General features: G+C 39.4%; 1 protein-coding gene across 2 annotated transcripts; it reads right to left on the reverse strand.

Annotated features, from left to right (window-relative positions):
• On the reverse strand, positions 1-27,707 carry TRAM1 (translocation associated membrane protein 1). 2 transcript variants are annotated; one of them, XM_081111597.1, is made up of 11 exons: positions 27,410-27,707; positions 17,789-17,852; positions 16,004-16,125; positions 15,775-15,891; positions 14,522-14,580; positions 12,583-12,667; positions 6,583-6,653; positions 6,387-6,491; positions 5,443-5,586; positions 4,983-5,140; positions 1-1,580 (listed from the first exon to the last, which is right to left on the reverse strand). In XM_081111597.1, exons 1-11 carry the CDS (start codon positions 27,530-27,532, stop codon positions 1,507-1,509), a joined length of 1,122 nt encoding a protein of 373 aa, XP_080967723.1. In that variant the 5' UTR covers positions 27,533-27,707; the 3' UTR covers positions 1-1,506. The 2 variants fall into 2 exon arrangements, with proteins under 2 accessions (XP_080967723.1, XP_080967724.1); XM_081111598.1 differs by having other exon boundaries at positions 16,004-16,122; positions 27,410-27,681.

The following is a 27,707-nucleotide window of genomic DNA, read 5'->3' on the forward strand; positions in this document are numbered from 1 at the left end:
TAGGTTGTAAAAGTAAAAATTTTTATTTTGATTGATTTCTCAATGAATGGTTCAATATAATGCCAGTTTTTAATGGCAAAAATTTGGTTCCAAACTCCATGATGCTACAGAGAGCTACTACTTTTCCTAGGAAGTAGGTAAACAGCTGGAAACAGAAAGCACGACTTCCTAGCAGCATGGCAACTTCTTACCTGCAGACCCAATAGCCTGCACCTTCTATATTCTAAACGGCACAAAGATGAGCTGGTGACAAAAGTGAGAAGTGGGGAACAAGATATGAACACAGAAAGGAGCAATACATGTACGTAAAGACAACAAAAATGCAAATACTCTAAGGATTTTAAAGGATAATTATAGAAAAGAGAACCAAATATTTTACTCAAATGTTTTTTAGAGACTTTCTGTAGAGATACAAATATATATCTTTTTTTATCCAAAAATATGTTTTATACAGATAAATGCTTCTCAATTAAAGATGGGACCAAAGCTATAGTTGTAACATAAAGCACTATTTCCTTTTAAGACTATTTATCCACCTGAATTTTCAATTTTTTTAAGGTTAGTGTATTAAATGTTTTCCAAATAAAATTACCTGACATTCTTTTTATAGATATAAATCAAATAGGCATTATTTTTAGAAAGGGTCTGCAGGTTAAACATGTTCTTTTAAGATGCTGTGCATATTGAACTTATGACAAGCCCCATTAAGAATCATTATTAATAAACATATCAAAAAGGGCTATGTCAGATTTTCTTCTTTGTAGTAAATATTTAATTTTCTGATTTCCCATTTACAAGTGTTGAAAATGCACAAGAAAGATTTTACTTCACAAGTACTTTTATGTTAATAGAAGATATTTTGATTCAACAAATATGGCAAAAATCTCCACACTGTAACCAATAGCATGTTTTTTCCTTAAAAAAAAGAAAGGGATGTAACACTAACAACCACTACCTAAAAAATAAAGCACACTATTATTTTGGCGAATTTACAAATCTTTTTTTCCCTGGTGTAAAGGCTACAAAAATTCCTAAAAATTAGAGAACACTGAAAACATATTAAAGTTTGACATCCAACTTTATATTATTTCCATTTTACTCTGAAAGATAACTTAAAAAATATGACCTGGCTAGAAGAGGCCATCTTGCTAATATAAAAAATCAGTGAGACCAAGAAACTGTATCATTGATATGTAGAATTTTTGCAAATAGTTATCTCTCCAAATCATTAGAAAATGTTCAAAGATAAAAAATAAAGTAAAATATGGTGGTGGTCCCTAAACTATTTTAAAGGCAAGTAGCTTAGTCTAAGCTAAGATATTTTTCTCACTCAGAGTAATTATCCTCCCCTCAATTGCCCTTTAAAAATACATGAAACAGTACAATAGCGAGAATCAAAGAGCACAAACTGCATTTTTAAGAACAGGAAAACAAAATCTCTAGTGCTGAAAGATATAGTACAAAGGAGATTTCTTTGGGGACATTAATCAATTGGATTATAATTCATTATGAAGATTTCTCTTTTCTATTACGAGGAGAGTCTGCTCCATTTGAAGTTACTGTTCCATTTACACCATTTTCTAAAAAGAAAAAAGAATCAGTGTTACCCTTTTTCATGAAGAAACACAAGTATCTTTATACATAAAGGTACCTTCAGAGAAGAAAATTTAAAATCCAATATATACTTTGATGCCCTTAGATAAAACGTATTCACCAGTGCGTAATCTTTACTAGCATTTAACCCATCATAAAACCTGATTTAAACACTGAATTCAAAGAAGCAAATTAAAGGGAAAGTAACTATAATGTTATTAGATCTCAATAATAAAAAAAAAAGTAACTACTATTGAAAGCAGAAAAAAGTGACTAAAGATTAACTCTAAAAAACAATTATAAGAATTTTTAAGTAGTCTGTAGAGCAGTGCTTTTGGTAGAAATAAAAACCCTTTCACATTTGATAGCAGATAAAGTTCTTGGGATTATGTTTCCTTATAACATACTAAAAGTTGGGATTTAGAATTGCTTATGTTTAAGAGTGTATCATGGCCTGGCCTGCTTGGCTCAGTGGTTGAGTGTCGATCTATGAACCAGGAGGTCATGGTTCGATTCCTGGTCAGAGCACATGCCTGGGTTGCGGGCTTGATTCCCCACAAGGGGTGTGCAGGAGGCAGCCAATCAATGATTCACTTTCATCACTGACTAGAGGTCCGGTGCACGAAATTCGTGCACGGGTAGGGTCCCTAGGCCTGGCCAGTGATAAGGGCCGATCGGGGCCTTCCGGCTGCCAGCTGGGGCCTTCTTCGTTCTGTGCCACCCCCTGGTGGTCAGTGCATATCATAGTGAGCAATCGAGCTCCCGGTCAAATCCCCACGGGGACAATTTGCATATTAGCCATATTATATACATATATACATATATATATATGTATATATATATATACACACATATATATGTTTCTATCTATTTCTCCCTCTGAAAAAACAACAACACTCTAGGTAATGGAAGGAGACATGACTTGGGGTAGTGAACACACAATACAATATATAGATGATGTGGTATAGAACTGCACACTGAAACCCATGTAATTTTATTAACCAAAGTCACCTCAATAAATTCAATAAAAAAGTAAAAACACAAAAAATAAAGATCACTCTCGATTAGACAGCTTTACTGGTGAATCCTTCCAAACATTCAAAAATAATGCTGATGTTACACAAAGGACAAATTGCCCAAGATTTTCTGTAAAGCTAGGGTAACCCTGATACCAAAATCTAACAAGACTATTTTATCAGAAGAAAAAAAAGGAGAGAATTACAGGCCAATCTTTTACATGAACACAAATATAAAAATCCTAATAAAATATTAAAAGAAATCAATCTAGCAAAAATGATGTTATCATCAACTTGGGTTTATGCCAGGAATGCAAGATTGGATTTATAGTTGATAATTAATACATTAAAAAATACACATCATTATCCTTTATGAATATAAATGTGAAAATGCTAAAAAAATAGAAAACCAAATCAAGCAACATCTTAAGAGTATTATATACCATGACCAAGTAGGATTTATCCCAGGAATGCACTGTTGACTGAACATTAAAAAATCAATTAATATAAGCTATGATATCAATAGAATAAAAGACAAAAACCATTTGATTATCCCAGTAGATGAAGAAAATGCAAGTGACAAAATTTAAAAGCCTTTCATAATAAAAAATATAATCGCATAGAAGGGAATTTTCTCAACCCGATAAAGACCATTTAGAAAAAACCCACAGGTAACATACTTAATGGTAAAAGACTGGATGCATTCCCCCTAAGATGAAGAACAAGGGGAGGAAGTCTGTCTGCTCTTGCCACTTCTATTTAAAAATTTTCTTGAGGTTCTAGCCAGGGTATTTGGTGAAAAAATGAAATAAAATGCATCCAGACTGGACAAGAAGTAGTAAAACATCCTCTATTTATAGATGACATGATCCTGTAAACTGAAAATGCAAAAACTACTAAAATAATAAAATAATCTAGTAAGTTCAGCAATGTTGCAGGATATAAGATCAATATGCAAAAATCAACTGTACTTCTACATACTGGCAATGAAAAATCCAAGACTGATATTAAAAAGATAGTTCTATTTGCAATAGCATAAAAAAAGAATAAAATGCTAAGAATAAATTTAACAGAAGCACAAGACAAACAACGAGAACTAAAATTTAGCTGAAAGAAATCAAAGATCCCTCCCACACCCAAATGGAAAGATATTTGGTTCATCCAAGGCAGTCTACAGATCCAAGGTAGTCCACATCAAAAGCTCAGTGAGCTTGTTTGCAGAAATTGACAAGGTGATCATAAAGTTCATATGGAAATGCAAAGAACATAAAAAATAACAAAGTATTTTAAAATAACATAAATATGAACATAAAAAACATAAAACAGAATAACATAAAAAAGAATAAAAGTGTATGACTCACATTTCCTAATTTCAAAACTTACTATAAAGCTACAGTAATTCACAGTGTGGGTACTGGCATAAGACTAGGCATAGAGATTAAGGAAAATAGAACTGAGAATCCAGAAATAAATTCTTACTTTTAAAATCAACTGATTTTCAACAAGAGCATCAAGACAATTCAATAGATTAGTCTTTTCAATAAAAAGTGGATATGCAAAACAATGATTATAAAATGGTGCAGCCACTTTGAAAAACAGTTTTAGCAGGCCCCCCAAGTGGTAAATCTGTATTTACCATATGAACTAGCAATTATACTCATAGGTATATACCCAAGAGAATGAAGAACAGGTCATCAGACAACAACATGTACACAAATGTTTGCTGCATTACTCATAACAGACAAAAAGTGGGAACAACCCAGATATTCATCAATTAATAAACATTGGATATCCATACAATGGAATATTTGGCCATAAAAATCAATGAGTAGCAGCAGTACATGCTAAAACATGAATGAACCTTAAAAACATACTAACTTAAAGAAACCAGTTACAACAGATCACATATTGTATGATTCCATTTATATGAAATGTCCAGAACAAGATCAAGCAATCAGATGTTATTAAATAAGACACACACACACACACACACACACAAACTATTCCACTTGGAACGCAAGGGCAGATGGGAAAGAGCTGTAAAGAGGTTTTGTTTTTTAGTATGAGTAAGATGCTTGAAAGCACAAACTATCACTGAAACTGCCCATATACTAATACACTGGCTTATAGTGGTTTGGAGTAATCAAGTGGGGAAAGCTTCTGAGTCGACAGCTTTTGAGGGAAATAACTGACCCTAGGAAACCACCAAACTGTAGAATGGGGCAAGATTACCTTGCCTCTAATTTTGCTTAAAAGTAGAATACAATTTTCTCTATAGGATTTTAAATCTTAGTAACATTATAAATAAGCGCCAAAACATTTTTTTTTTAGTGTTTTCTACTCCAGGTTTTTCATTGCTTACTGAATACAAACCTGTTCCTTTTCTAGATCTGCCCTTTGTCACTGTTGGCTTCTTCTTCACAGTTGGCGTCTGAAAAGTAGAATGTTCTCTCCACCTGCGAAGCTGAAAATTAATGAACTTCCACATCATGAATGCTTGGGTAATGCAAATCGATGCCAGAACAGCAATTCTGAGAATATGAAAAAATAAACAAAATATCAGAGTGCATCAAAACAATGCTACTTAAAAAAGTGGTCTATCTTGTTTTGATAGTATTAATTTAGTGCTGAATTCCCAAGTAATTATTCCATTAATAATTAATCCCAGAAGTTAAATAAATGGTTTGGCATTTAAATTTAGACATATAAAGCAGGTATGAAATGAAATGAGTATTTTCCCTAACCTCCATATTTTTTAGGTATTTCATGGCATAAACTGCTAATACATACTATACAGCTGTACAAAGTGAGAAAGATCTTAAATGGACTGTACCTTACGCCCAGCACATTGAAGTTTCCAGTACTGAAATCCAGCTTCTGGTTCTCTGCTCTTGCAAGGCCAAAGCCAACAGTGAGTACTGAAAGAATTAAAGTCAGAAGTCTTCCCAAAACAAACAGAACTGCCCACAGAGAAAAGCTGGAAGAAAAATGTCATAAGTCAAATTCATAAAATTGCAACAATAAGAAAATATTCTAGTAGGAATCAGACTCTATTAAGTAAATGCATATTAAAACAACATTTGTTATTTTCCTGCAAAAATAATTCTGCAAGTAAAATATTTGGAAGATGCTGCATATCACACTCTCACAGGTACACATTAGCATATTTAAGGTTCTAGGAGGTCCAGTAAAGAAACGTTTTATTTTTTGTTTGGCTAATCCTCTTTTTAATCCATAGAATGACCTTCACAACTCCTGGTATATATAGTAATTTTGAAAACTGCTGGAGAAAACACAACAAAAGCTGTGTTGTAAGTAGGACCCCAATTCTCATTTAAGAGTCCTAGTTCTACTTTTTTTTTTTTTTTTAAAGACTTTACACTCTTTACAATACCGCTTCAATTCTCTTTTCAGTTCAATTTTCCCATCAAAATATTTTCATATTTTTAAGGTTATATAATCTATTATTTCATTTTCTTCTGAAAGTTCACTTTCTTATAATACCTCGTCCAAAAGAAAAACATGCATTAAGCAAGATTGGAGAAGTTAGAAAAGTATACTCAAAAAGCCTTCAGGATTACAAGTTCCCACATAATATCTCTCCAGCTAAAAAAGACTCCATTTAGAGAAAATACCCACCTGAGCTGCTATTAGTTTCATTTTATTTAAAGCTGCTACTAACAACGTATAAAGTAATATAGCTGCCCACAGGATGGGCCTTGGCAACATAGGCACTGGCTTTAATTACAACAGAAACAGAATGGCTAACCAACTTACCCTTTCTGATACTTTTCATCAGTGAAATAAAACAGGCGGGAAATGTGGAAAAGAAATTCCACAAAATAATGTGGCACCAAAAGAACAAGTCCTAGATGATTCAAGCTGTTAAAAGAACAAATTGAAAATGTAAAGGTTACTTATCAACTAAGACAGATGAGCATACTATACACACCCAAGAAAAATCCTAACTTACTTCAAAAGATACGCTCCGGCAATGTGAAAGAGGTAAAGACCTATGTAGACAAGCTGCCGAGGAATATCCTCCTGTAAACAGAAAACTGCATTGTAGGTGAAACGTGCTGACATATTTCTGTTCCTTAGGAGCACTGTGGTAGGGTGAGAAATGGACTATTAGAGAGGACCTGAGGGTATTCTGCCACTTGCACCCTACCCCAACTGCTCGTCCCAATCAGCAGCATAATTTAGCAAGTCATTTAATTTCATTTGGCTTCAGCTACCTCATCTGTAACGTGTGACTAATACTTGGGTTTGCCTGAGTCAGATGAATTCAAAATCCCTTGCATGCTAAGATCTATAGTTCTTTTGATAATAAACATTTATTAGATGACACACTATTAATACCCATGATAATGTCCTTCTAATATTAAAATTGCTATGGTTAGAGGTAGAGAGGCTTTTGTTTTACATTTTTTAGGTCATGCTTTTCATTCCTTTCACTATCAGTTATAGTCACTAAAACCAAAAGTTAAAATTTTATCTTCTCACTTAGGATACTATCTAATTGTTTATTCTTCCTTCTTTTCTTAATAACCCTCTAAGCCACGTATCCACATTGAATTCTGCTTCTCTTTTATTCTCCCATAGTCCTAGAAGTCTAGTTATCTTAGAAACAGTGTTTTTTAAAAATGTAAGTCAAGCCCTAGGCGGTCTGGCTCAGTGGATAGAATGCCAGCCTGCGGACTGAAGGGTCCCAAGTTCAATTCCAGTCAAGGACACATGCCCAAGTTGTATGCTTGGATCGGCAGGAGGTAGCCGATCAATGATTCTCTCATCATTGATGTTTCCAACTCTCTCTCCCTCTCCCTTCTTCTCAGAAATCAATAAAAATATAAAATAAATAAATAAAAAATGTAAGACATACTAGTGGATCATAAAATCAATTTAGGGAGTCACACTAACCTCTTCTAAAATATGAAATGGAGCCCTAACTGGTTTGGCTCAGTGGATAGAGCGTTGGCCTGTGGTCTGAAGGGTCCCGGGCTCAACTCCGGTCAAGGGCACATGCCCGGGTTGCAGGCTCGATCCCCAGAGGGGGATGTGCAGGAGGCAGCCGATCAATGATTCTCTCTCACCATTGATGTTTCTATCTCTCCCTCGCTCTTCCTCTCTGAAATCAATAAAAAACATTTTAAAAAAAGAACAAATGATTAAAAAACAACCCTATAAGAATTAAAAAAAAAAAAGAATAGAAAATGCTAGAGTGTAGAGTAAGCACACTGTATCGTTTCATGAAAATTTTATTCCAGATTTTACACACACACACACACACACACACACACACACAGAATCATGACATAAAATCTAGTTTTCATTTTGGGTTGCAGTGAAAAATATTTGTAAAATACAGTGATGGACCCAATAAATACTTGCTAATTTATGAAATGCCTGTACCTTGCATTTCTACTCTCCTAATTTTGGCAGTTTTCCCTATACAGTTATCCTGTGGCATTTCCAAAGTTCATTTACACCACTTTGAGTTTATGGAAGCCCTACATTAGCATCTGCTTTCATAACCGAAAGAAATCCCAATAGGATTATATAAAAAATGGCCACAAGTGAAGAGCATTTAGCATGTCTGGCAGTGAGCCTTAGAGAAGAGCAGGTAGACCCCCAAGCTCCTTCCCCAGGAACTACATCCAGCATCTCAGCATGGAGCCACCATAGCTTTGAACTGTGTCTAAGAGCATCTGTGCTTTGTCTTGAGTTACTTTGTGCAGCCATTAGCAAGGTAATTGCTGCTTTGCTTTGTGGCATTTCTTTTTATGAAAGAAATGGAGCACTCTATTTTTGGATAGTGGGAGAAACCCGTGTGTGTGTGTGTGTGTTTATATATATATATGGCTATGTTAGTCTTTTCAGTAGAGTTACTTCATCGAGTCTTCTGAGAAAGAGTAGAGATTTTATAAGTGTAGTTTTGAACTTGAAAACTCTCCTCTAGTAATAATGGTACAAAGATCAAGTGTTAAAGGTGGAACATAAGACAGTCTAATGGTCCTATAGACATAACTATGTTTGGGGACTTTCAGGGAAAATTCCTGGACATAATGCCAGGTTTATAGTGGTTTGTACAACGGAGAGAGAAGTATCTTTGAGAATAAGCAGTCTTAAGGTCCTTTCCAAATGATTTTCTACTTCTGATAATATTTCTCCTTACCAAAGGAGAGAAGAGAACGTCTTTCTTCTGTTATAATCACTTCAGAACAGCTCAGTTATAAATGTAACTTGATATGCTATATACATGCTTGATATGATATGCTATATGATTTTATGTAAACTTTTCCTATCAGGAATCAGAAATGAGGCTTTACTTATTTGTTTGTTGAGAGATTAACAAACATTTATGCCCGAGCCAGATGGCTCAGGTGATTAGAGTATTGTCCCATACACCAAAAAGGTTGCGGGTTCGATTCCTGGTCAGAGCATATACATAGGTTGTGGGTTCGATCCCCAGTTGGGACGAGTACAAAGTAACAGATCGATGTTCCTCTCTCTCTAAAATCAACAAACATATCCTTGGGTAAAGATGAAAAGAAAAAAAAAAAAGTTAAACTTTTTTATACTTGAATGGAAAAATATATAATGAAAATGTGTTAGAAAAGCTTTGCTAACTGTTTATATATTCTTAATGCTAATGGTCATGTAGTTTACATAAGAATGAAATAATGAAATGATGACAAAATTCTGATTCTAATGTTTGAAGGAAAATAATAAATATAGAACACTAAGTCAAACCAAATTCTAAAATTATGAATAACTTCAAGTGACATTTTTGGTTGTTATTTTAACTACTTTTAATTAGAAAGGTCTGCCATATACTTTAGTGAATTTCTATTTTTCTAAAAAAATGCTTTCTTAACTATACTGTACTACAAAACAAACTTTACTTTAAACTGAGCATTACATATATGCCAAAACATAAGGCAAAGCTCACTCCTTAAATCACAGATGGAGCCTTCTCATACTTAAATCTTTCCAAAGCTCTCACAGTATAGTAATCTATACTGATAATAGCCTTAAAAACCTTAGTCAAGCCCTAGCCAGTTTGGCTCAGTGGACAGAAAGAGCATCGGCCTGAATGTTCAATTCTGGTCAAGGGCACATGCCTTGGTTGTGGGCTCGATCCCCAGTGTGGGACATACAGGACACAGCCAATCAATGATTCTCTCTCATCACTGATGTTTCTATCCCTCTCTCCCTCTCCTGAAATCAATAAAGACATCTTAAAAAAAAAAAATCTTTAGTCAATATAATTTCTAAATGCTTATAGAGGTTTAATGGAGGAATTAGTAAGACAGAAGTAAAGATAGTATAGTTTGAAACAATGAACCTAGATGATTCAAAAAGTGGCTCTAATGATGAATGACATATTAACAAGTTTGCATTTGAAAAGTGTGAATATAATTTTCAAGAAATAGGAATGGGGAAAAAAGCATTATTCTAATTTAATGTACTTTCTATTATACACAATTATATGTATGTATAATTAAATAAAATAAACTAAATACCAGAAATAAAACATTTGGTTGTTTCATCCATACTTCCCTGAAACTTCATACATTCAATTTGGCTAAGAAATTACATTTTGGCCTGGCTGGCGTGACTGTGTTTGAGCATCAACTTATGAACCAGGAGGTCACGGTTGGATTCCTGGTCAGGACGCATTTCCCAGGTTTCAGGCTCAATCCCCGGTAGGGGGTGTGCAGGACGCAGCCAATCAATGATTCTCTCATTGATGTTTCTATCTCCCACTCCCTCTCCCTTCCTGTCTGGAATGAATAAAAATGTATTTTAAAAAAGGAAATTATATTTTGAATCTTTTCATAGGCAAAATGGAGGATTGTTGTTTATATTGAAGCACATATATGTAATTAAAATACTCTCAAGAAAAACTGAGTTATTCATGACTAACATACCTCTTGAACTGCTAACAGTGTTCCGTTCTTTCTTCACTTCTCTGTAGAATTGTTTCAAAACTATCACTATGCTAGTTTCTTCCAGTAAAGATTTCTTCCAAAAATAATTTTCTGAGTAAATTTTAAGAAACTGTTTAACATATATACAGCTGTTACTTTCAAATTATGTTAATTACTTGAAACAGTTACTTTTGACTGTAATATGTAGGTGTTAAAAATAGTTTCAGTTAAGTTCTAAGTTATGCAAATTACTCCATAAAAATTAGATTGCATTTCTGGAGAAATGCCATCTGGCAGGAACTGATAAGAACTAAAATGAACAATTATTTTGAAAGATCCCTATTTACTTACATGTTCAATGACCAAACTATAGAATATGGATTAATAGTAAAACCCAGAGGTATGGGTATACAAGTATATGAAGAAAGCTTTCAATACTTGAGCCCTGGCACTAAGACATCAAGAAACTATGCTTTTCAGCAGCACTGTCCTACAGCACTTTCTGCAAGGATGGAAACTTCTCCATCTCTGCTATCCAAAATGGCAGTGTAGCCACATGCAGCTAATGGGAATCTGAGATAGGCCTCGTGTGACCAAGAAAGTGAATTTTGTTTTTATTACATTTTAAATGGGACCAGTGGCTACTGTTTGGACAGCGTAGCCCTAGGACATCCATGGTTCACACTGAGAGCTTACTGAATATGGAAGGGCTACTGGAAATTGGGAGTCTACAAATTTTATCTTCAGACAATTTGAGATCAAAGGTTTTATGGATCATCATCCTAATCCTTACAATCAACTTAACTAGAAAAAACATTCTACTTTATAAAAGAAATCAACATAATGTGGTGCTGTTTTTTCATGGTAGCAGACACATCAGTATGACAACCACATAGAACACAAAAAAACACAAACACAAAACAGTAGTAAATCAAAACACTATACTCATGAAATCTCTGTAGCACATACAGAAAGAAGTGACTGTGGTGATTGAGGAGGCAGAGATAAACTGGTCACTGGAAGGGTTGTTACATTTCTATTTGGGACAGCTTCTTAAAGACAATGAAAAAATGTTTTAAATGTGGAAAATGTATACATATGTACATATAAAATAGGGGGTTAAATGAATCCTCACGTAACCATAACCCAGCTTCAATAGTTGTTAACTCATGAGCAAACTTGCTTCATCCCTATCTTCATCCATGTACAATTTCATATATGGGAATTTTAAAATAATCTCACCCCCCAAAAGGGAATAAAAGTGCTTCATTAACTTACCATAGGGAAAAGGTATTCCAGGAAAAAGAACTGATGTGCTGGGGTTATAAAATTAGAGATTAATGGGAATGAAGCACAGGAGAGAGCAGAATGAAAGGGACCAGAGAGGGAAGCTCAGATGAGGGACCCTTAGAGCACAGGTCAGTAGCTCTACTTTAGTTTAAAGTAAGAGGAAGCTAGCGTAGATTTTAGAGGAGAAAGAGTTCAATAAAGGAAATCAAGTTGCTTTGTAATATCACGGAAGTCTGACTTCAGAAGTATGGAGGGTAAAGCTGGAAAAAAGAAAACTGCAGCGCCCAGGAGTTTATTTGTCCAGATAAAACAGACACCTCTCCCACATGCTAAAAAGGGAATGCTCCACCCAGGTCAGGAAAAGCCTCACTGGTGAATATTTAACTGTGGTTTACTTGTTTCAATACTGAATTTTCCTTTGGGAATTACACACAGAACCGTTAGTTGTGGTAAATCTGATTAATCCTTATGTCAATAATATGAAATTAATATTACATTTCAAAATTTAATTTATTTAAATTACTAGTAACAATTTTAAAACAAGCAATTAGCATGTCTAATGTAAAAGATCCCCCTCTAAGTAAAAACTAAAGCCCCCCTCCCCCAATAAATACTTAAGGATACCTAGTCTTTGTGGAAAGAGGGGAGCTGGGAGAAGAATGGGGGAAGACTTGAGGTAAGAGGGAGGTTAGAGACACGAAAGGAAAAAAAATGACAGATAATTTTAAAATCACAAAATCCCAGCTTACTTTTTTGGTTTTCTGGAAGTAGAGCTCAGGAAAAGCATGAAACCAGTAAGCCAACTGTAATATGTAGAAAAACTTCACCTGAAATCTGTGTAACACAAGGAAGTAAAAAATACATTTTAAAGCCTGATATTTTTAAAGACTAAAGTTAAAAATGAACACTGAAACTGAGGATATGCTAAGTAGTTAATGTTTGCACTATCATTTCAGGTGCCCTTACAATTAGTACTCTATGCACCTTTCAACAACTCTCTCTCAGCCACTTCCCCTACCTCCCTGGGATATTTCCACCACCAGTCAATTCCTCTGGATTAAGCAGCAGAAGCAAAGACATCATCTGAAGAACCCTGTAAACATGCAAGCTAGCTGGAAGGAACCAGAGCCCTGGGTCTATTAGATAATTAATACTGATTCATGTGTCATGTTAGCTACTGAACACATACGGATCATGACTGAGGGACTCCAACCACAGATCTAGAAAGTTTCATCAAAAGGGAAGTGGGAGCCGGGCCAGCATGGCTCAGAGGTTGAGCAGCGACCTATGAACCAGGAGGTCAGGGCTCAGATTCCTAGTCAGGACACTTGTCTGGGTTGTGGACTCAATCCCCAGTAGGGGGCATGCAGGAGGCAGCCAATCAATGATTCTCTTATCATTGATGTTTCTATTTCTCTCTCCCTCTTCCTTCCTCTCTGAAATAAATAAAATTAAAAGGGAAGTGGGAAAGGCACAAGACTGACATAAAAGCAAAGGCACACAGATTAAAAATCACCTGAAATTAGAATAATCCCAATTTCAAATATCCCCTGGCTTTTCTCTTAGTGAAATATGGTAACTCTACCTGGATGGAACACTGAGAGTCCCAAATAAATGGAGGTCAACCAGGATTAAAAAGAGCAATAATGCAAAGAAGGTTCCCCGAGAGATATATTCTAATCAGTCTGGAATCACTAGTCTCTTTACACTGTACCCTCTAGTCCCTTCTGCTCTCTCTATTCTCCCTTCTTCTCCTCCAGAGTCTAAAATAGAAACCTCAAAGCTAATGTGAAATAATTTCCAGGGAGGGGGGAGGGAAGAAATACAGTCCCACATAAATATGATGTTTATAACCCATTCTATAAAAGTTCATTGAATTGATATAACTTTAAAAAGTTACAATGATTCAGCAGAGTGGACATTACTGCTGGCCTTGAAGATATGAAGACATGCCTGGCTACGGCATTCCCTTCACATCTTTTCTCCAAGTCTAGGTGATAAGCACCTACAGCCCGGCATGACAGAGGACAGAGAATAAACAGAGTTTCTCCTGCTGTCAAGGCACATAGTCTTGGTGGGCATGGGCACAATATAAGACTTACATAAATGACACAACAATATATAGATACTACATAAAATATTATACATCACAATGACAAATTCAGAAAAGCAAAAAATAATACAGGCTAAGTACGAGAAAAATCTGGAATAGTTGTTCTAGAGCTTAGCTTGAAAAATGAATAATATAGTTGAATGCCTTTGTAGCCAATAAGCTTCTTAAAGCACCATATAGAAACCTTGGGGGCTAGAAAGAAACAATTCCCACTCTCAAGCTTATAGTGTAAGAGAATAAAAGAGTGAAAGAGTGAAGAATCCGAGGCAAAGAAAAAGAGCAAACCTATGGAGAAGATGGAGCAGGAAAGAGGAGAAAGGATGAGGGAGAAGAAAGGGACACGAGTACTAAATTAGAGATTGTTATAATCAGAATTCTCAAGCTAACAAACATACTGAAAAGATTACATTCATGAAAAAAGTACACAGGAATTTTTTTCCTATGGCAGCAGGCCTGCCAAAGACATACTATTGTATGCATTCACCTAAAGTTTTAAAGAGATTAAGAATGAATTCTGCTTAAAAGTGACATGATCATGGTCCTTAATTAAGAAAAGCCTGCTAGAAATAACTTACGTCATCAGGTTAGGGGGATAAGACCTCCACAAGATAGTCGGGTCTGAGATGTAGTTTTCCTAAGAAAGAAGATATAAAAATTAGTCTATTAGTATAATGCAAACTTCTTGGAGAATAAGACAATATTTTCATTTCTTAAACTACCTATGTCAAGTTCTAAAGAGCCCCCAAAGTCAAACTCTTCAGTTGTTTGAGTTTTGTCAACTCAGCTGAATTGCTTACTTTAGTGAAGTGAAAATCAATGGATGTTTGAAGTCAAATAAGACATAATTCTTGGCCTTCTAAATTTTTTCAGTCCAGTAGAGTAAAAAATGAATGTATGCAAACAAACATCAACGAACCAAAAAAACAGAAATAGTCCATAACAGAGGTACAATAGCTGCGGGAGAGATGGATTTATCTTGGGTAATCAGAGGGTTTCGGGAAAGAGGTAGCCAGGAGATGGAAGATCAAGGTGCTGCCAAGTTTTATAGATTATGTCCACATAGCCACCAAATCTTTTTCTCAGATAACCATATCTAGTCAGTGAGAATTGTTGCATAAGGAAAAAAAATCTAAAGTGAACCATCTTTAAAAAGAATTTTTTCCCAATGAAATATAACACTTTGTTTTTGTTTATCACTTTTAGTTTTTAAAACAAATCTTCAAGATAAAATTCACTTTGCCTACTTATTTATCTCTAACATGGTAGTTAAAAAATTATGTGTCCTGACAAACTAAAAAATATGTTAACTCAGGAGTACTAATACTACGGTTGATACTGCTTTCCCCCTCATTAGTTAGAATGATACATTTAAAGGTTTAGATTGCCTTAACTGCATAGCTAATCAACAATTTAAGTTGCTTGGAAAATATCTGAACTGTTTTTAAAGGAGGAAATGGCTAGAAACATTACAATTAATGTAACCTAGCATAGGTATCACTGACATCTTACCCTTTGTGCTAATACAGAGATGCCTGAAAATGGCTACAAGATATAAAATAACATTCAACTGACTGCAAATAAGGCTTTCTCAAGCATTAAACATGGTTTAGAATTTTTGCTGTATAAAAACTAAGAGAGACTTATCCATGAAACTTGCTTTACATTAGTTCACTAGTAGAATACCTAATCTTATATAGCAATAGAAGAGGGATTTTCTAAGGTTTAGGGTTTGCTTACATTAAAAAATAGAACAGGATTTCATTTTCTGTTCTGGGTATATAATGTAAATACTTTAAGAAATGAAAATGTAAGCATAGTATATACTTACAGATACTAGAATGAATGTGCCCCAAATACAAGAAAAGAGGTAGAATGCACTAAGCTGACCAGATTCATTAAACTTGCTGTGTTTCGTTTTGGAGAAGTGCATTCGCCTGTTAATTTTCTAAAAATAAAAACAATCAATAATTAAGATTATAAAATATATTTAACATGACAATCATAGTATGGAGAGCGAGTATTTTACGAAGTATAGATTTCTAAGATTGTATACTTACATCCAACACATACTCTTGAATTATGGCATGAACAATTATCGCCACTAGCATGTAGAAGAAAATTGTAGCCAAATCTTTGATACCATAGTAATAAAAAGATGCTGATTCAGTAGCTTGTTCTTCTGAAGGCCAAAAAGGACAGGACACACAGACACAAAAATATACATGAGATTATAAAACAGCACTAAGTACAACACAGTTATGGAAACAAACAAAAGATGATTAACCTAATAAATAAGTACTACAGAAACATCATGGTCATTTGCTTTTGGACATCTTGAGTCATGGCAACAATGAAAATTGAGGAGATATCTAGGAATTGAAAGCTTCAAAATTACTTACAAAGACTTGACACATGTTATGTTAGTCACAGCCATCAAAAACCAAAAAACAGGAGGGGGGTGGCCACACTCAACTCCTTGGGAAGACTGTAAAATTGACATTATCCCAGGCGTAGAGATTAGGTTACACTTAGCCCATTTGCCTGTATTTTTAAAGAACTTTTGAAATTTTCTACTTTCTACCTCTACTTTCCAACTAGACATCTCATTATGATTCTGAAGGAAAAAGAGATTTAACCTGTATTTGATTTAGTTTTGATCTATACACTGCTTCTTAAAATTGTTTTTAATCCTTGAAATTGCTGTAATTGTTTAGAACAAAGCTTAATCAAATACTTAGGAGTTGGTAAAGTACTTCATTTTTCTCTGGCTTATTCAAATTTCAAAACAACTTTGTGGTTCTCAGTTATCTGATATCTAAATCACTAAGTCAAATATTTACAAAACTATATATAATGGGAAAAACCCAACTCAATGTTACATAATTCATCTTACATTTTATTTTATTTTTAAATATATTTTTATTGATTTCAGAGAGGAAGAGAGAAGGATAGAGAGATAGAAACATCAATGATGAGAGAGAATCATTGATCGGCTGCCTCCTGCACGCTCCCAACTGGGGATCGAGCCCACTACCCAGGCATGTGCCCTTGGCCGGAATCAAATCTAGGACCCTTCAGTCCGCAGGCCAACACTCTATCCACTGAACCAAACCGGCTAGGGCTCATCTTACATTTTAATTAGAGAAATTCAGGGCAAGTTTACTACCTGAATATGTTAATATTTTATGAACTGAATACCCCATTCCTCCCCCATGCTAAATAGTTATATTACTGTTTTCAACTACAATCAACTTCCAGTAACAACTTGATTTTCACATAGCATAATTTAGAAAAACCTTTTTGAAATGAAACCTAAAAGTATAGTTTGGGTGCTATTACCAAATTACCCCTAGAGCTTACTGACATCCTAATTGAAATAATGTTATAGGTAGAGCACGACAAAAAAGCTGAAAATAAAAGAGGCTTAAAAGGATTGTTATTATAGGTCTAAATCATAACTCACTGGTCGGGAAAACTGAAACTAAACATTGTGCCTTCAGAAACCTTGGTTGAACAATGCTATTTTAAACAAATGTAAAATATCTATGCTAAAGGGAAGAGAAGGCAAAAAGAAAAAAAGTTCTTTGACAGAATTTCAAGCTCATTTACAAAAATGTACAACAAACACTAAACACATAAAAACTGATTTCCATATAGTACATAGGGTGAAGTCAACCAAAAACATCAGATCTTACATTACAAAAATGTCAAAATAATGTTCAGTCTAATCATGAATGAGATTTGTGAAAATTAATGAAGAACCTAGTGTTCCCGGAAATTTCCCAGTTTGTCCAAGTGAACCTTTCTACTTAAGTAGACAATTCTAAAAGAAAACTACTTACCTGTTGCAGGGAGGGTAACATTGTACTGAAGAGTAACAAAAATGATAGCAACTTTTGCTGATACCTACAAAGAAAAAAAAAAGATCAAGTCAATTTGTGACCTATCAATAGTTGATCAGGGGGAAAATATTACAGCTTCTGTCCCCAAATCTAAGAACCAAGGGCACCCTAGTTCCTGCGGCACCCTGAGAGGCACAAATGGAATTCTTGATCACCAAGGAATTGAGGATGGGAGCTCACATTAAGAGAATTCTGCAGTTCACATGAGATTGTGTAAGTCACTCCTAACTTCAAGAGTTCAAAAGAAATACTCTCTGCAGATCCACTAAATGGTGATTTGAAAGATAGTTTCTCTACTCTAGAGACTCATGAACACACAGGTCCCAGCAAGAAAAAAAAAGTTACTGTAAATTAAAAGAAATGGGAACACAGCAGCCATGACAAGGACCAAAGGGTTTGTGGTGTATGTGTGCTGATCTCCCACACACCTGGCATAACTAGGTGGTCAATAAATATTTAACTGACCCAACTACTGGTAAAAGTAAAGCGGTCAGAAGAGAAATACTGAATGCTTACTGAATATTTATAGGTACCATACAAAAAATAAAACAAAGGTGAATGATACAATCCTTGATGACTACGAGCTTAGTTGGGCCAGGAAGACAAAATTATTATAATACTATAGCATCAGTGCCAATGGATATTCAGAATAAACAAACTGTTTTGGTTTTTGTTTTTTTCTTGGGTGGGGAATGAGGCATGTTCTGGAAAGGTTTCTGAGAGGATGTGGTGAGGGTGAGGGAGTTGTCTCGTTGGAAAGTAAGTTGACGAGGGGGATGAAGAGGGCAGTGTAGGCAGAAGAGACAGAAAGTGCAAAAGTCAAATAGCAATAAACACAGGCCTGGCATGGGCACACATCAGAAGTGGTAGAAAAACCTAGACAAGCTATCAGTGCTTAGAAAGGACCTTGTTCCTTGATCTAAGTAAGTTTAGATTTTATTTTAGACTGGAGAATTTTGAGGAGAGGGAAGTTCCTATGTGCTTTTTAGTAGCTGGCTGTGGCTTACTAAGTGGTTTCTCAAGTCTCCTTGGACCCAGACTCCACACTGCAACCAGAATCATCTTCTGATCATGTTAACACATCTCCCCATGGGCACCCTCTGCCCGAAAATCCTTCACTAGATTCCTGTCCTTTCTCAGATGAACAAAATCTCCAATGTGCCCCAAACAGCAATCCATGATCTGACCCCTCCCCTCGGCCTCCAGCATCCAGCCTCATCTCGGACCATTTCCTCCTGTTCTCTTGCCTGTGGCATTCCTCCTATCACAGGGTCTGTGCAGCTCTACCTAAAACTGCTAGGAAACCTTCACCCTTCAGATCCTAGTTCAGTCACACCTTTTCAAGGAAGCCTGTCCTGTCCCTTAGAGCAGGTCATTTCCTTTGTTAGATTATCTCAGAGAACTGTCTTCCTTTCAAAACACATACTCTTGGTGTAATTATATGAACAATTTCTGTCTCACTCATTAGAAAGTAAGCTCCGTAAGAGCTGGGACCATGCCTGTTTCTGCTCATCATCATATGCTAGAGACTAGCATGAGGCCTGGCACATATTAGGTGATGGATCAATATTACTGAACTAGAGGCCAGTGCACGGATTCGTGGACCAGTGGGGTCCCTCAGCCTGGCCTGCGGGGATCGGGTGAAAGTGGCTCTCTGAGCCCCCCCCCCCAACCGCCCCCCGCCCCCCGCGCCCCCTCCGAGGGGTCCTGGATTGTGAGAGGGCGGTTCTTGGGTGATGCACCCCAGAATCAGGCTCCCTCCTCTCTGGTTCCGGGTGCGTCTGCCAAGAACCACAGCTGCCAAGTCACTGCAGCTCAACAGCTCCTGTGTTGAGCGTCTGCCCCCTGGTGGTCAGTGCATGTCATAGCTACCGGTCAGATGGTCGAATGGTCACTTAGGCTTTTATATATATATATATATATATATATATATATATATACATACATATACATATACATACTAGATACAATATAATCTGGAGTAAGTATGCAAGTCAAGTATAAAACTTCTGTAAGAGAGCACATGAAAGACAATAAGGCCCGAACTAAGGCAGTGGTAGTGGGATAGAAGTGGGACTTGCGAAGCAGAATAAGGCTTGGTAAGCAAGAGTCAATGATTATGTATTGATGCTTATAGCCTAAGTGAAAAGTAATGGTATTAATAAAAATGTGGAATACAGAAGGAACAGCAGGTTTGAGGAAAAAGAGAAGAAACTGAGTTCTAGATAAACTTAGATTTCTGCAGGCAGCTAAAGCCTAAGCCTGGAACTCTGCAGGGAGACGCTAGCTTAAAGACTTGGGTATCTCTATTTACAGGTAGTAATTGAAGTTGTTGAAAGTACATAAATCATCTCTGGACAGGGTACAGTATTCATAGACAAATAGGACATCAGACTGTGGAGTGGGCACAGAAAAAGCTGGTGGCAAAATAAGAAATGATCAGAGAGGCAGAAAGAGAATGAAGAGAGCTTGATGCCCCAAAAGCCAAGGGGGAAACATTTCAAAAAGTTGTGGTTAATGAAGTCAAAGTTTCAAAGAACACGTGGCGGGAAAAGAGTGCAATGGAACAGACAATCTTAGAAGTCGTGGTCATGGCTTGAGTCGTCTCAACAAAGTAATGAGAGCGAAAGCCAATCACAGTGAACTGAGGAACAGAAGAAGAACACAGTGGTACCTAGTGACAGATGCCAGGTCAGGATTTATGTTGTTTTTATGATGAGAGAGACTGAGCTTGTGTGGGGGCAACATGAGTGTATGCCTTTCTCTGGCAATTTTTAGCAATCCACAAATGGGGAGGCACAGGAAAGGCAGATGGCAGGCTGGGAAGATGGTTGGCTATGCAGGATGAATGGAGAGAAAGACCAGGAGGGACACGAAGCTGAGGGAGAGTGTGGATAAGTAGTTCAAGTCTGCAGAGAAAGCAAAGCAATGAGGGGCTAACAAACTGGAGAAAAGGAAAGGGGCCAAGGGACTATGGAAGCTCGGACTGGCTGAAGAGCGGGCAAATGAGAAGCAGAATGAAGGTGAACAGGTAAGTTGTGGCTGAGCCTCTGCTACACTAAAATTCAGGATCTGGAAATAAGCAGGTCTGTGTGATAAAGCCCAGGATATGACACCAAAGTGAGTCACTTAACTCTGGTAGAAATATAAAGGTCACTTGAATAGAAAAAGCCAGTAAGGCTTGTTATAATTTGAATCATTCACATGGATGCATGAGAGCAGAGTGATGGCATGAATTTCCTGGGTAACACTGCTTTCATGCTATTCTTTTTAATAAAGTTGATTGATTACTAAACTTCATTTTTTAATATCTTTGTTTAGACTTTCATATATATGAACATAAACACGTAAAACACACACTCACACCCCCACTTCTAGTTTAGCATATGAGGTCACTGCTACATAGACAAGACAACTTTTTAAGAGGCCCTTACAAATGACAAGTGAAATTCTTCAAAGATTAATTGAATATCAAATACCAAAAGCAAAAACAAATTAGATTATCCTTTTATGCTAGGCTTCCAAATAAAATTAAAGTCTGGTCTTCAGCTAGTTTATCATGTGACATTAAGTAGAAGAAGCAGCAGCAGCCTGGCCAGGGTGGCTCAGTGGTTGAGTGTCAACCTATGAACCAGGAGGTTACGGTTTGACTCCTGGTCAAGCACACATGTCTGGGTTGTGGGCTTGATCCCCAGTGGGGGCCAATCAATAATTATCTCTCATCATTGATGTTTTTCTCTCTCTCTTCCTCTCTAATATATATATTTAAAGTAGAATAAGAGAAAAAATACAAACTACATACCCCCAAAAAGTTTCTAGAAAATTAAACCAGTCATCACATTCTGAACCATTTCTAGGCCCCCTAAGCCACACACTACAGCCAGCAATGCTTTAAACTAATTTTACAATTAATTAATAGTAAGGCAAATTAGCCTGGAATAAAATATACTACAGAAATATATAATGATTAAAAAGTAAAATTACTGCATTTATGGCAATTCTGGACATTTACAGCACCATTCACCATTTACAAGAAAAAAAAAAATGACTTACTCAGATATATCTTAAATAGGTTACCACAAACTCTAATGAATTGTTTAATTCTATGTTGGATGCAACATCAAGACTATCATATATTTCTTAAAGTAGCTGCCAGTGGAGCATAATGTATTTTTTTCTTTTTGTTATACAGAGGGGTTAGTATTTTGTACTTATTAGAGGTTGGTGTGACTATTACATTGACCGGGTGCCTGAAAGATAAAAGGACAATTTCTGAATACCAAATTCCACTTTCCCACCAGCTTATATAAAATTAGGTTCTTTAAAAAAAAAAAAAAAAAGGAAAGAAAATGTTGGTATTAAGACAAGTCATGCTTAAAAATAAACCTCCAAAAACGATTCCAAGGTGGTTGTAACTGTAAATGTCCCCCATGCCTGCACGGCCCACACAACCCTAGACTCCTGAATACCTGGAAAGTAACTCCCTTCCAGAAGAAAATATTCCTCTTGGAAACCCACAACTCTTCTCTAGCTTCACTTTCAGAAAGCTTCCCACATATCCTTACATTTTTCAACTGTTCAAACTTTCCTAACTCAAATACGAAGCCACAAATTATAGACCATAATTTGCATTATGTGGACAGATGCTGACTATACTAAAAACATGATTTCAAATTTCATAAGCAATTTTTGATATCACAAAGTTTCCTGGAAATTAAAGTCTTATATTTCCCCCAAACATACTAATACTCCATCACTCTTTTCAGTATATACAGGGTGGGGCCAAAGTAGGTTTGCAGTTGTGAGACATAAAACACAAGTTTATTCTTGTATTATTTTCCATAGGAACAACTGTAAACCTACTTTTGCCCCACCCTGTATCATCTTTAAATACTAATGGTTGGACCCTTCTCTCACATAAAAATGCTGTCTTGTATCTTCCCACTTTGATAAGTATCTAAGGAACTAGAGGCCCGGTGCACAAAAATCTGTGCACTCGGGGGGAAGGGGGGGGGTCCCTCAGCCCGGCCTGTGCCCTCTCGCAGTCTGGGACACCTCGGGAGATAACGACCTGCTGGCTTAGGCCTGCTCCCGGGTGGCAGAGGGCAGGCCTAATCCCTAGGTGCAGCCCCTGGTTGGGCTCAGAGCAGGGCCGATTGGGGAGTTGGGGCACCGCCCCCTGTCATGCACAGAGCAGGGCAGATTGGGAGGTTGCGATGCCACCCTCAGTCACGCTCAGGGTAGGGCCGATTGGGGGGTTGGGGCACCGTCCCGTCACACTCAAGGCAGGGTCAATGGGGAGGTTGTGGCGCCACCCCCTGTCATGCACAGAGCAGGGCCAATCAGGGGGTTGGGGAGCTCCCCCCTGTCACGCACAGAGCAGGGCCCATCAGGGGGTTGGGGAGCTCACCCCTGTCACACACAGAGCAGGGCGGATCAGGGGGTTGGGGCACCACCCTCTATCACCCACAGAGCAGGGACGATCTGGGGGTTGGGGTGCCGCCTGTGTCACACTCAGGGCAGGGCCGATGGGGAGGTTATGGCTCTATCCCATCACACACAGAGCAGGGCCCGTGGGGTGGGGGGGTTGGGGCACCGCACCCTGTCACACACAGAGCCGCAGGGCGATCAGGAGGTTGGGGAGCTCCCCCCTATCAGGCACAGAGCAGGGCCGATCAGGGGTTTTGGGCGCTGCCCCATCACGCTGATCCCGGTGCCGGGAGGCCTCTCGGCTCCGCTGATCCCGGTGCTGGGAGGCATATTACCCTTTTACTATATAGGATAGAGGCCTGGTGCATGGGTGGGGCTGGCTGGTTTGCCCTGAAGGGTGTCCTGGATCAGGGTGGGGGTCCCCACTGGGGTGCCTGGCCAGCCTGGATGAGGGGATGATGGCTGTTTGCAGCTGGTCACACACCCTTCAGGGTGGGGGTCCCCACTGGGGTGCCTGGCCAGCCTGGGTGAGGGGCTGAGGGCTGTTTTCAGGCTGGGACTGAAGCTCCCAACTGCTCCTTTTTTTTTTTATTTATTCTGAGCCAGCTTTAGCTCTGAGGCTCCAGCTCTTAGGCCTCCACTCCTGAAAGCAGGTATCTGGTTTGTTTCGGTTCTACAATCGAAACAATGTATTACTCCAGGTCTGAGATCCCCGGCTAGCTGAAAGCTGGTTTCTGGGGTTTTGTTTAGCTTCTATTTTTGTAACCATGTTTCGAACTGCCAGCTCAGAGGCCTGCAGCGGCAGGGGGGAACGTTGGAGTCCTCCGTCACTGAAGCAAGCAAGCCTCATGTTAGTTTCAAGCTGCCTGGCCGCCGGCAGCCATCTTGGCTGCCAGTTAATTTGCATATTGCCCTGATTAGCCAATGGGAAGGGTAGCGGTCGTACGCCAATTACCATGTTTCTCTTTTATTAGATAGGATAATAACAGCTACCACTTATGGCATGTCTCTTGTATGCCGATGAACTAGATAGGCATTACACATAGTAATTTTATTCTCTGAGTTTGTCAATGAGCCCCATTTTACAGAGAAGGAAATAATTCTGAGAAGTTAAACGACATGCCTTAGGACCTAAAGCTTAGGTCATCCAGTTTGCAAGCTGTAAAGCTCTAACTTGAACATGGAACCCTTAAGCTCTAGCATCTATGCTTCGATAGTATTTCTATATTGATTCTACATTTTGGCTAGTAATATCGTATCTATTATTGCTTTGTCAATTTCACCATAAATCCTGACATGTCCTCAATATAGTCACACAAAAGGCTTAGCTCTACTGCAAAAACATCGACTTTTCTATTATTCTAGCACAATTACTGTCATTCTATAATTGTTAACTTGGAGATTTATCTGCAGTTTTTTATTTTTTATTTACTTATTTTCAATTTATTGATTTTAGAAAGAGGGCGAGGGAAAGGAAGAGCGGAAGAGAAACATCAATTTGTTGTTTCACTTACTTATGCATTCATTGGTTTCTCCTTGTATGTGTGTATGTGCCCTAGTCAGGGATGGAACCCAAAACCTTGATGGATGGGACAATGTTCTAACCAACTGAGCTACCTGGCCAGGGCTATAAGCAATTATTTTAAAATAGCAAAACTAACCTGGTCAATTTTTCCTTGTATGTAGATAACATGCTTTCAAATCCTAAAACTGTAACATATGGTAAGAAAAATGTACAACTTGCACAAACTTCCCTTTCCTGTATACCACTTTAATGTTCTTTTGAAGTTACCCTAAAAACTTTTTAGATCATTGTTGTATCTATTTAGCTGTACAAATTTTACATATTTACATAAGGGCAAAAAAACCACTCACTGTTAAAAAAATCATTAACACACGAGACAAGGTACAGATGGTGAATTTCCCTAGAATTGTGATAAGACAATGTGAAATATCTTACATAAAAGCAAAGTTAGCCTTTTCTAAGGGTCAGTATTCCTGATTTATATTCCATTTAATTCAAAGCATTGTAAACATACCTTGCAGTTAACAGTACTCCTATATTACATCTTTAAAGTGAGGAATTCTTTTTCTTTTTAAATATTTTTATTGATTTTAGAGAGGAAGGGAGAGGGAGAGAGAGAAACATCAATGATGAAAGAGAATCATTGATCGGCTGCCTCCTGCACACCCCACACTGGGGATCAAACCTGCAACCTGGGCATGTGCCCTGACCGGGAATCGAACCGTGACCTCCTGGATCACAGGTTGACGCTCAACCACTGAGCTATGCCGGCTGGGCTCAAGTGAGGAATTCTTACCATATGGAGATGGATTATGAGGAATCTATACAAAGTAGTATTTCTTTTTTGAAAAATATTTCTATTTATTGATTTTAGGAGCGAGTGGGAGAGAGGGAGAGAGGGAGAGAAGGAGAGAGAGAGAGAGAGAGAGAGAGAGAGAGAGAGAGAGAGAGAGAGAGAGAGAGAGATTTGCTGCTGCATTTATTTATACATTCCTTGGTTGATTCTTGTATGTGCCTTGACTGGGGAATGTATTGGCAACCTTGGTGTTTTGGGACAACGCTCTCACCAACTGAGCTACCCGGCCAGACCACAAAAGTATTACCTCTAATAACAAAGCAGAAAGTACCAATAAACAGAAAATTGAGAAAGGGAGTACAAACGCCGAGCACTGCACTTTTAATAACGTCATGCATTCACACGGTACTCGTATGGCGCGTTCACACCACACTGTGGGACCCTGGCACCCCGCTGTGAGAGCGGCACAGGTGATGTTCTGTGCTGACTCGGAGGGGAACCGGGCTGGGCCTTCGGTCACCGAGCAGGTAAGCAGCGCGGGCCCAGCCTGCAGCGGAGCGAGCTCCCTTCCACCTTTCCTTCCTCCACACCTACTCCCTCCTCCGCAACAGACTCAGCGGAAATCAGTGACACCGCCAGGAACTTAAAAACATCTACATTCAGACTTCGAATAGCCCATCTGAAGAAAAGCAAACATAAATTAAACTACGAATTAAGTTACCCGATAACAACATTTAAAAGCCTAGATGGACTACATTGAACAATTTCACTCATCCTCTGGTCACTGGCAGCCCCGTTCCACTAGTTTTTTTTGTTTTTTTTCCCAAGAATTCGTAATGTCCCTCATTCAACAAATAGTTCAGCAGCTGCTACACCCAGGCCTATTCCAGGCCCTGGAAATGGGACACGCCGTCGGCCCTTACCTTCCGGGGGGGTCAATAAATAAGGTAAGTACATGGGACAGGGCGCAGGGGCTTTGGAGGAAAATACAAAAGGGAGAGAAGGGAGGGGATGGGCGTGTGCACTGGGGCGCGAGGGGGAGAGCCGGGGGCTGCCGCCTCGCCGGGCGCATCACCCACAGGCAACAGCTGTCGGCGAGCCCTCCGCCCCGGGGCCGGGGAGGGAAGGAACGCACACCCTCCCGGCACCTGCAGCCCCTCCCGCCGCCGGGAACCACAGCAACCGCCCGGCCCCTCGGCCCTGCGGCTCACGGCCCCCGCTGTCGGGACCAGCTCTGGCTTCTTTACGGAGAACGCCAGCGGCGGGGCAGAAAGTTGGGTCACCGGCTGGCGACTCTGCCGGCCCCGGAGCGGAGAACGGCCACCCCCGCCCGTGGGCAGCACACGCCCGGCTCCGCGGGTTCTCATTCACCCCCACACTCGGGGCCGCCGGGACCCCCAAAGCCCCCGCGGCACGCGCGGCCTCCGCCCCCCCCCCCCTCCCGCAGGCCTGGCCTCCACGTCCCCCCAGCCCTCGCCCGGGAGCGCCCGCCGCCAGGCCGGCCAGCCCCGAGCCCGCCCCCCGCCCCCGCCGGAGCCAGCTCGGCAGCGCTGGGCCGCCCCCGCCGCCTCGGCCCCTCGCCGGCTGCCACGTAACCCTCCGCGGGAACCAGGAACTGCGCGGCGCGGGGGGCGGCGGCGGCGGCTGGAGGGGAGGGAGGGGAGGGGAGGGGGGGCAGCGCGTCCGCGGCGCGGGGCGGCGCGGCGGACCCCGGCCAGGCCCCGCAGCCCCAGGCCCGCACCCCAGGGGGCCGGCACCTCCCCCCCGCGACCCCAGGCGCCCGGGCGGTTGGGGCGCGGGGCGGGCTCACCTCGAACATGAGCCCCAGCAGGAAGACCATCGCCACACAGGAGACGATGTCCGCGTGATTCTGCAGGATGAATTCGTGGCTCAGGATCGGGGGGCTCTTGGTGCTCTTCCTGCGAATCGCCATGGTGAAGCCGCCGCCCGCGCTGCAGGTGCTCCGCCCGGCTCCGGTCTTCCCGCTGCTCACCGACCAGCCGCCGCCGCCGCCTCCCCCTGGCTGCTCCTCACAGCCCCGCCGCCGCCGCTCGCTGGGGCTTCACTTCCCATCCCACAGCCAGTACGCAGCCGCCGGGGCCGCCCGG

The sequence above is a fragment of the Myotis nattereri genome (genome assembly GCF_964212035.1).
Source record: "Myotis nattereri genome assembly, chromosome: 17".
Taxonomy (NCBI): domain Eukaryota; kingdom Metazoa; phylum Chordata; class Mammalia; order Chiroptera; family Vespertilionidae; genus Myotis; species Myotis nattereri.

Excerpts from the sequence above, each read along its gene's own strand:
- TRAM1 (XM_081111597.1), bottom strand. The coding sequence starts at position 27,532 with ATGGCGATTCGCAGGAAGAGCACCAAGAGCCCCCCGATCCTGAGCCAC. Across the intron at positions 12,668-14,521 it reads TATCCCCCTAACCTGATGAC|ATTTCAGGTGAAGTTTTTCT; the intron begins GTAAGTTATTTC and ends TGTGTTACACAG. Across the intron at positions 6,654-12,582 it reads ACTTCCAGAAAACCAAAAAA|GAGGATATTCCTCGGCAGCT; the intron begins GTAAGCTGGGAT and ends TTCTGTTTACAG.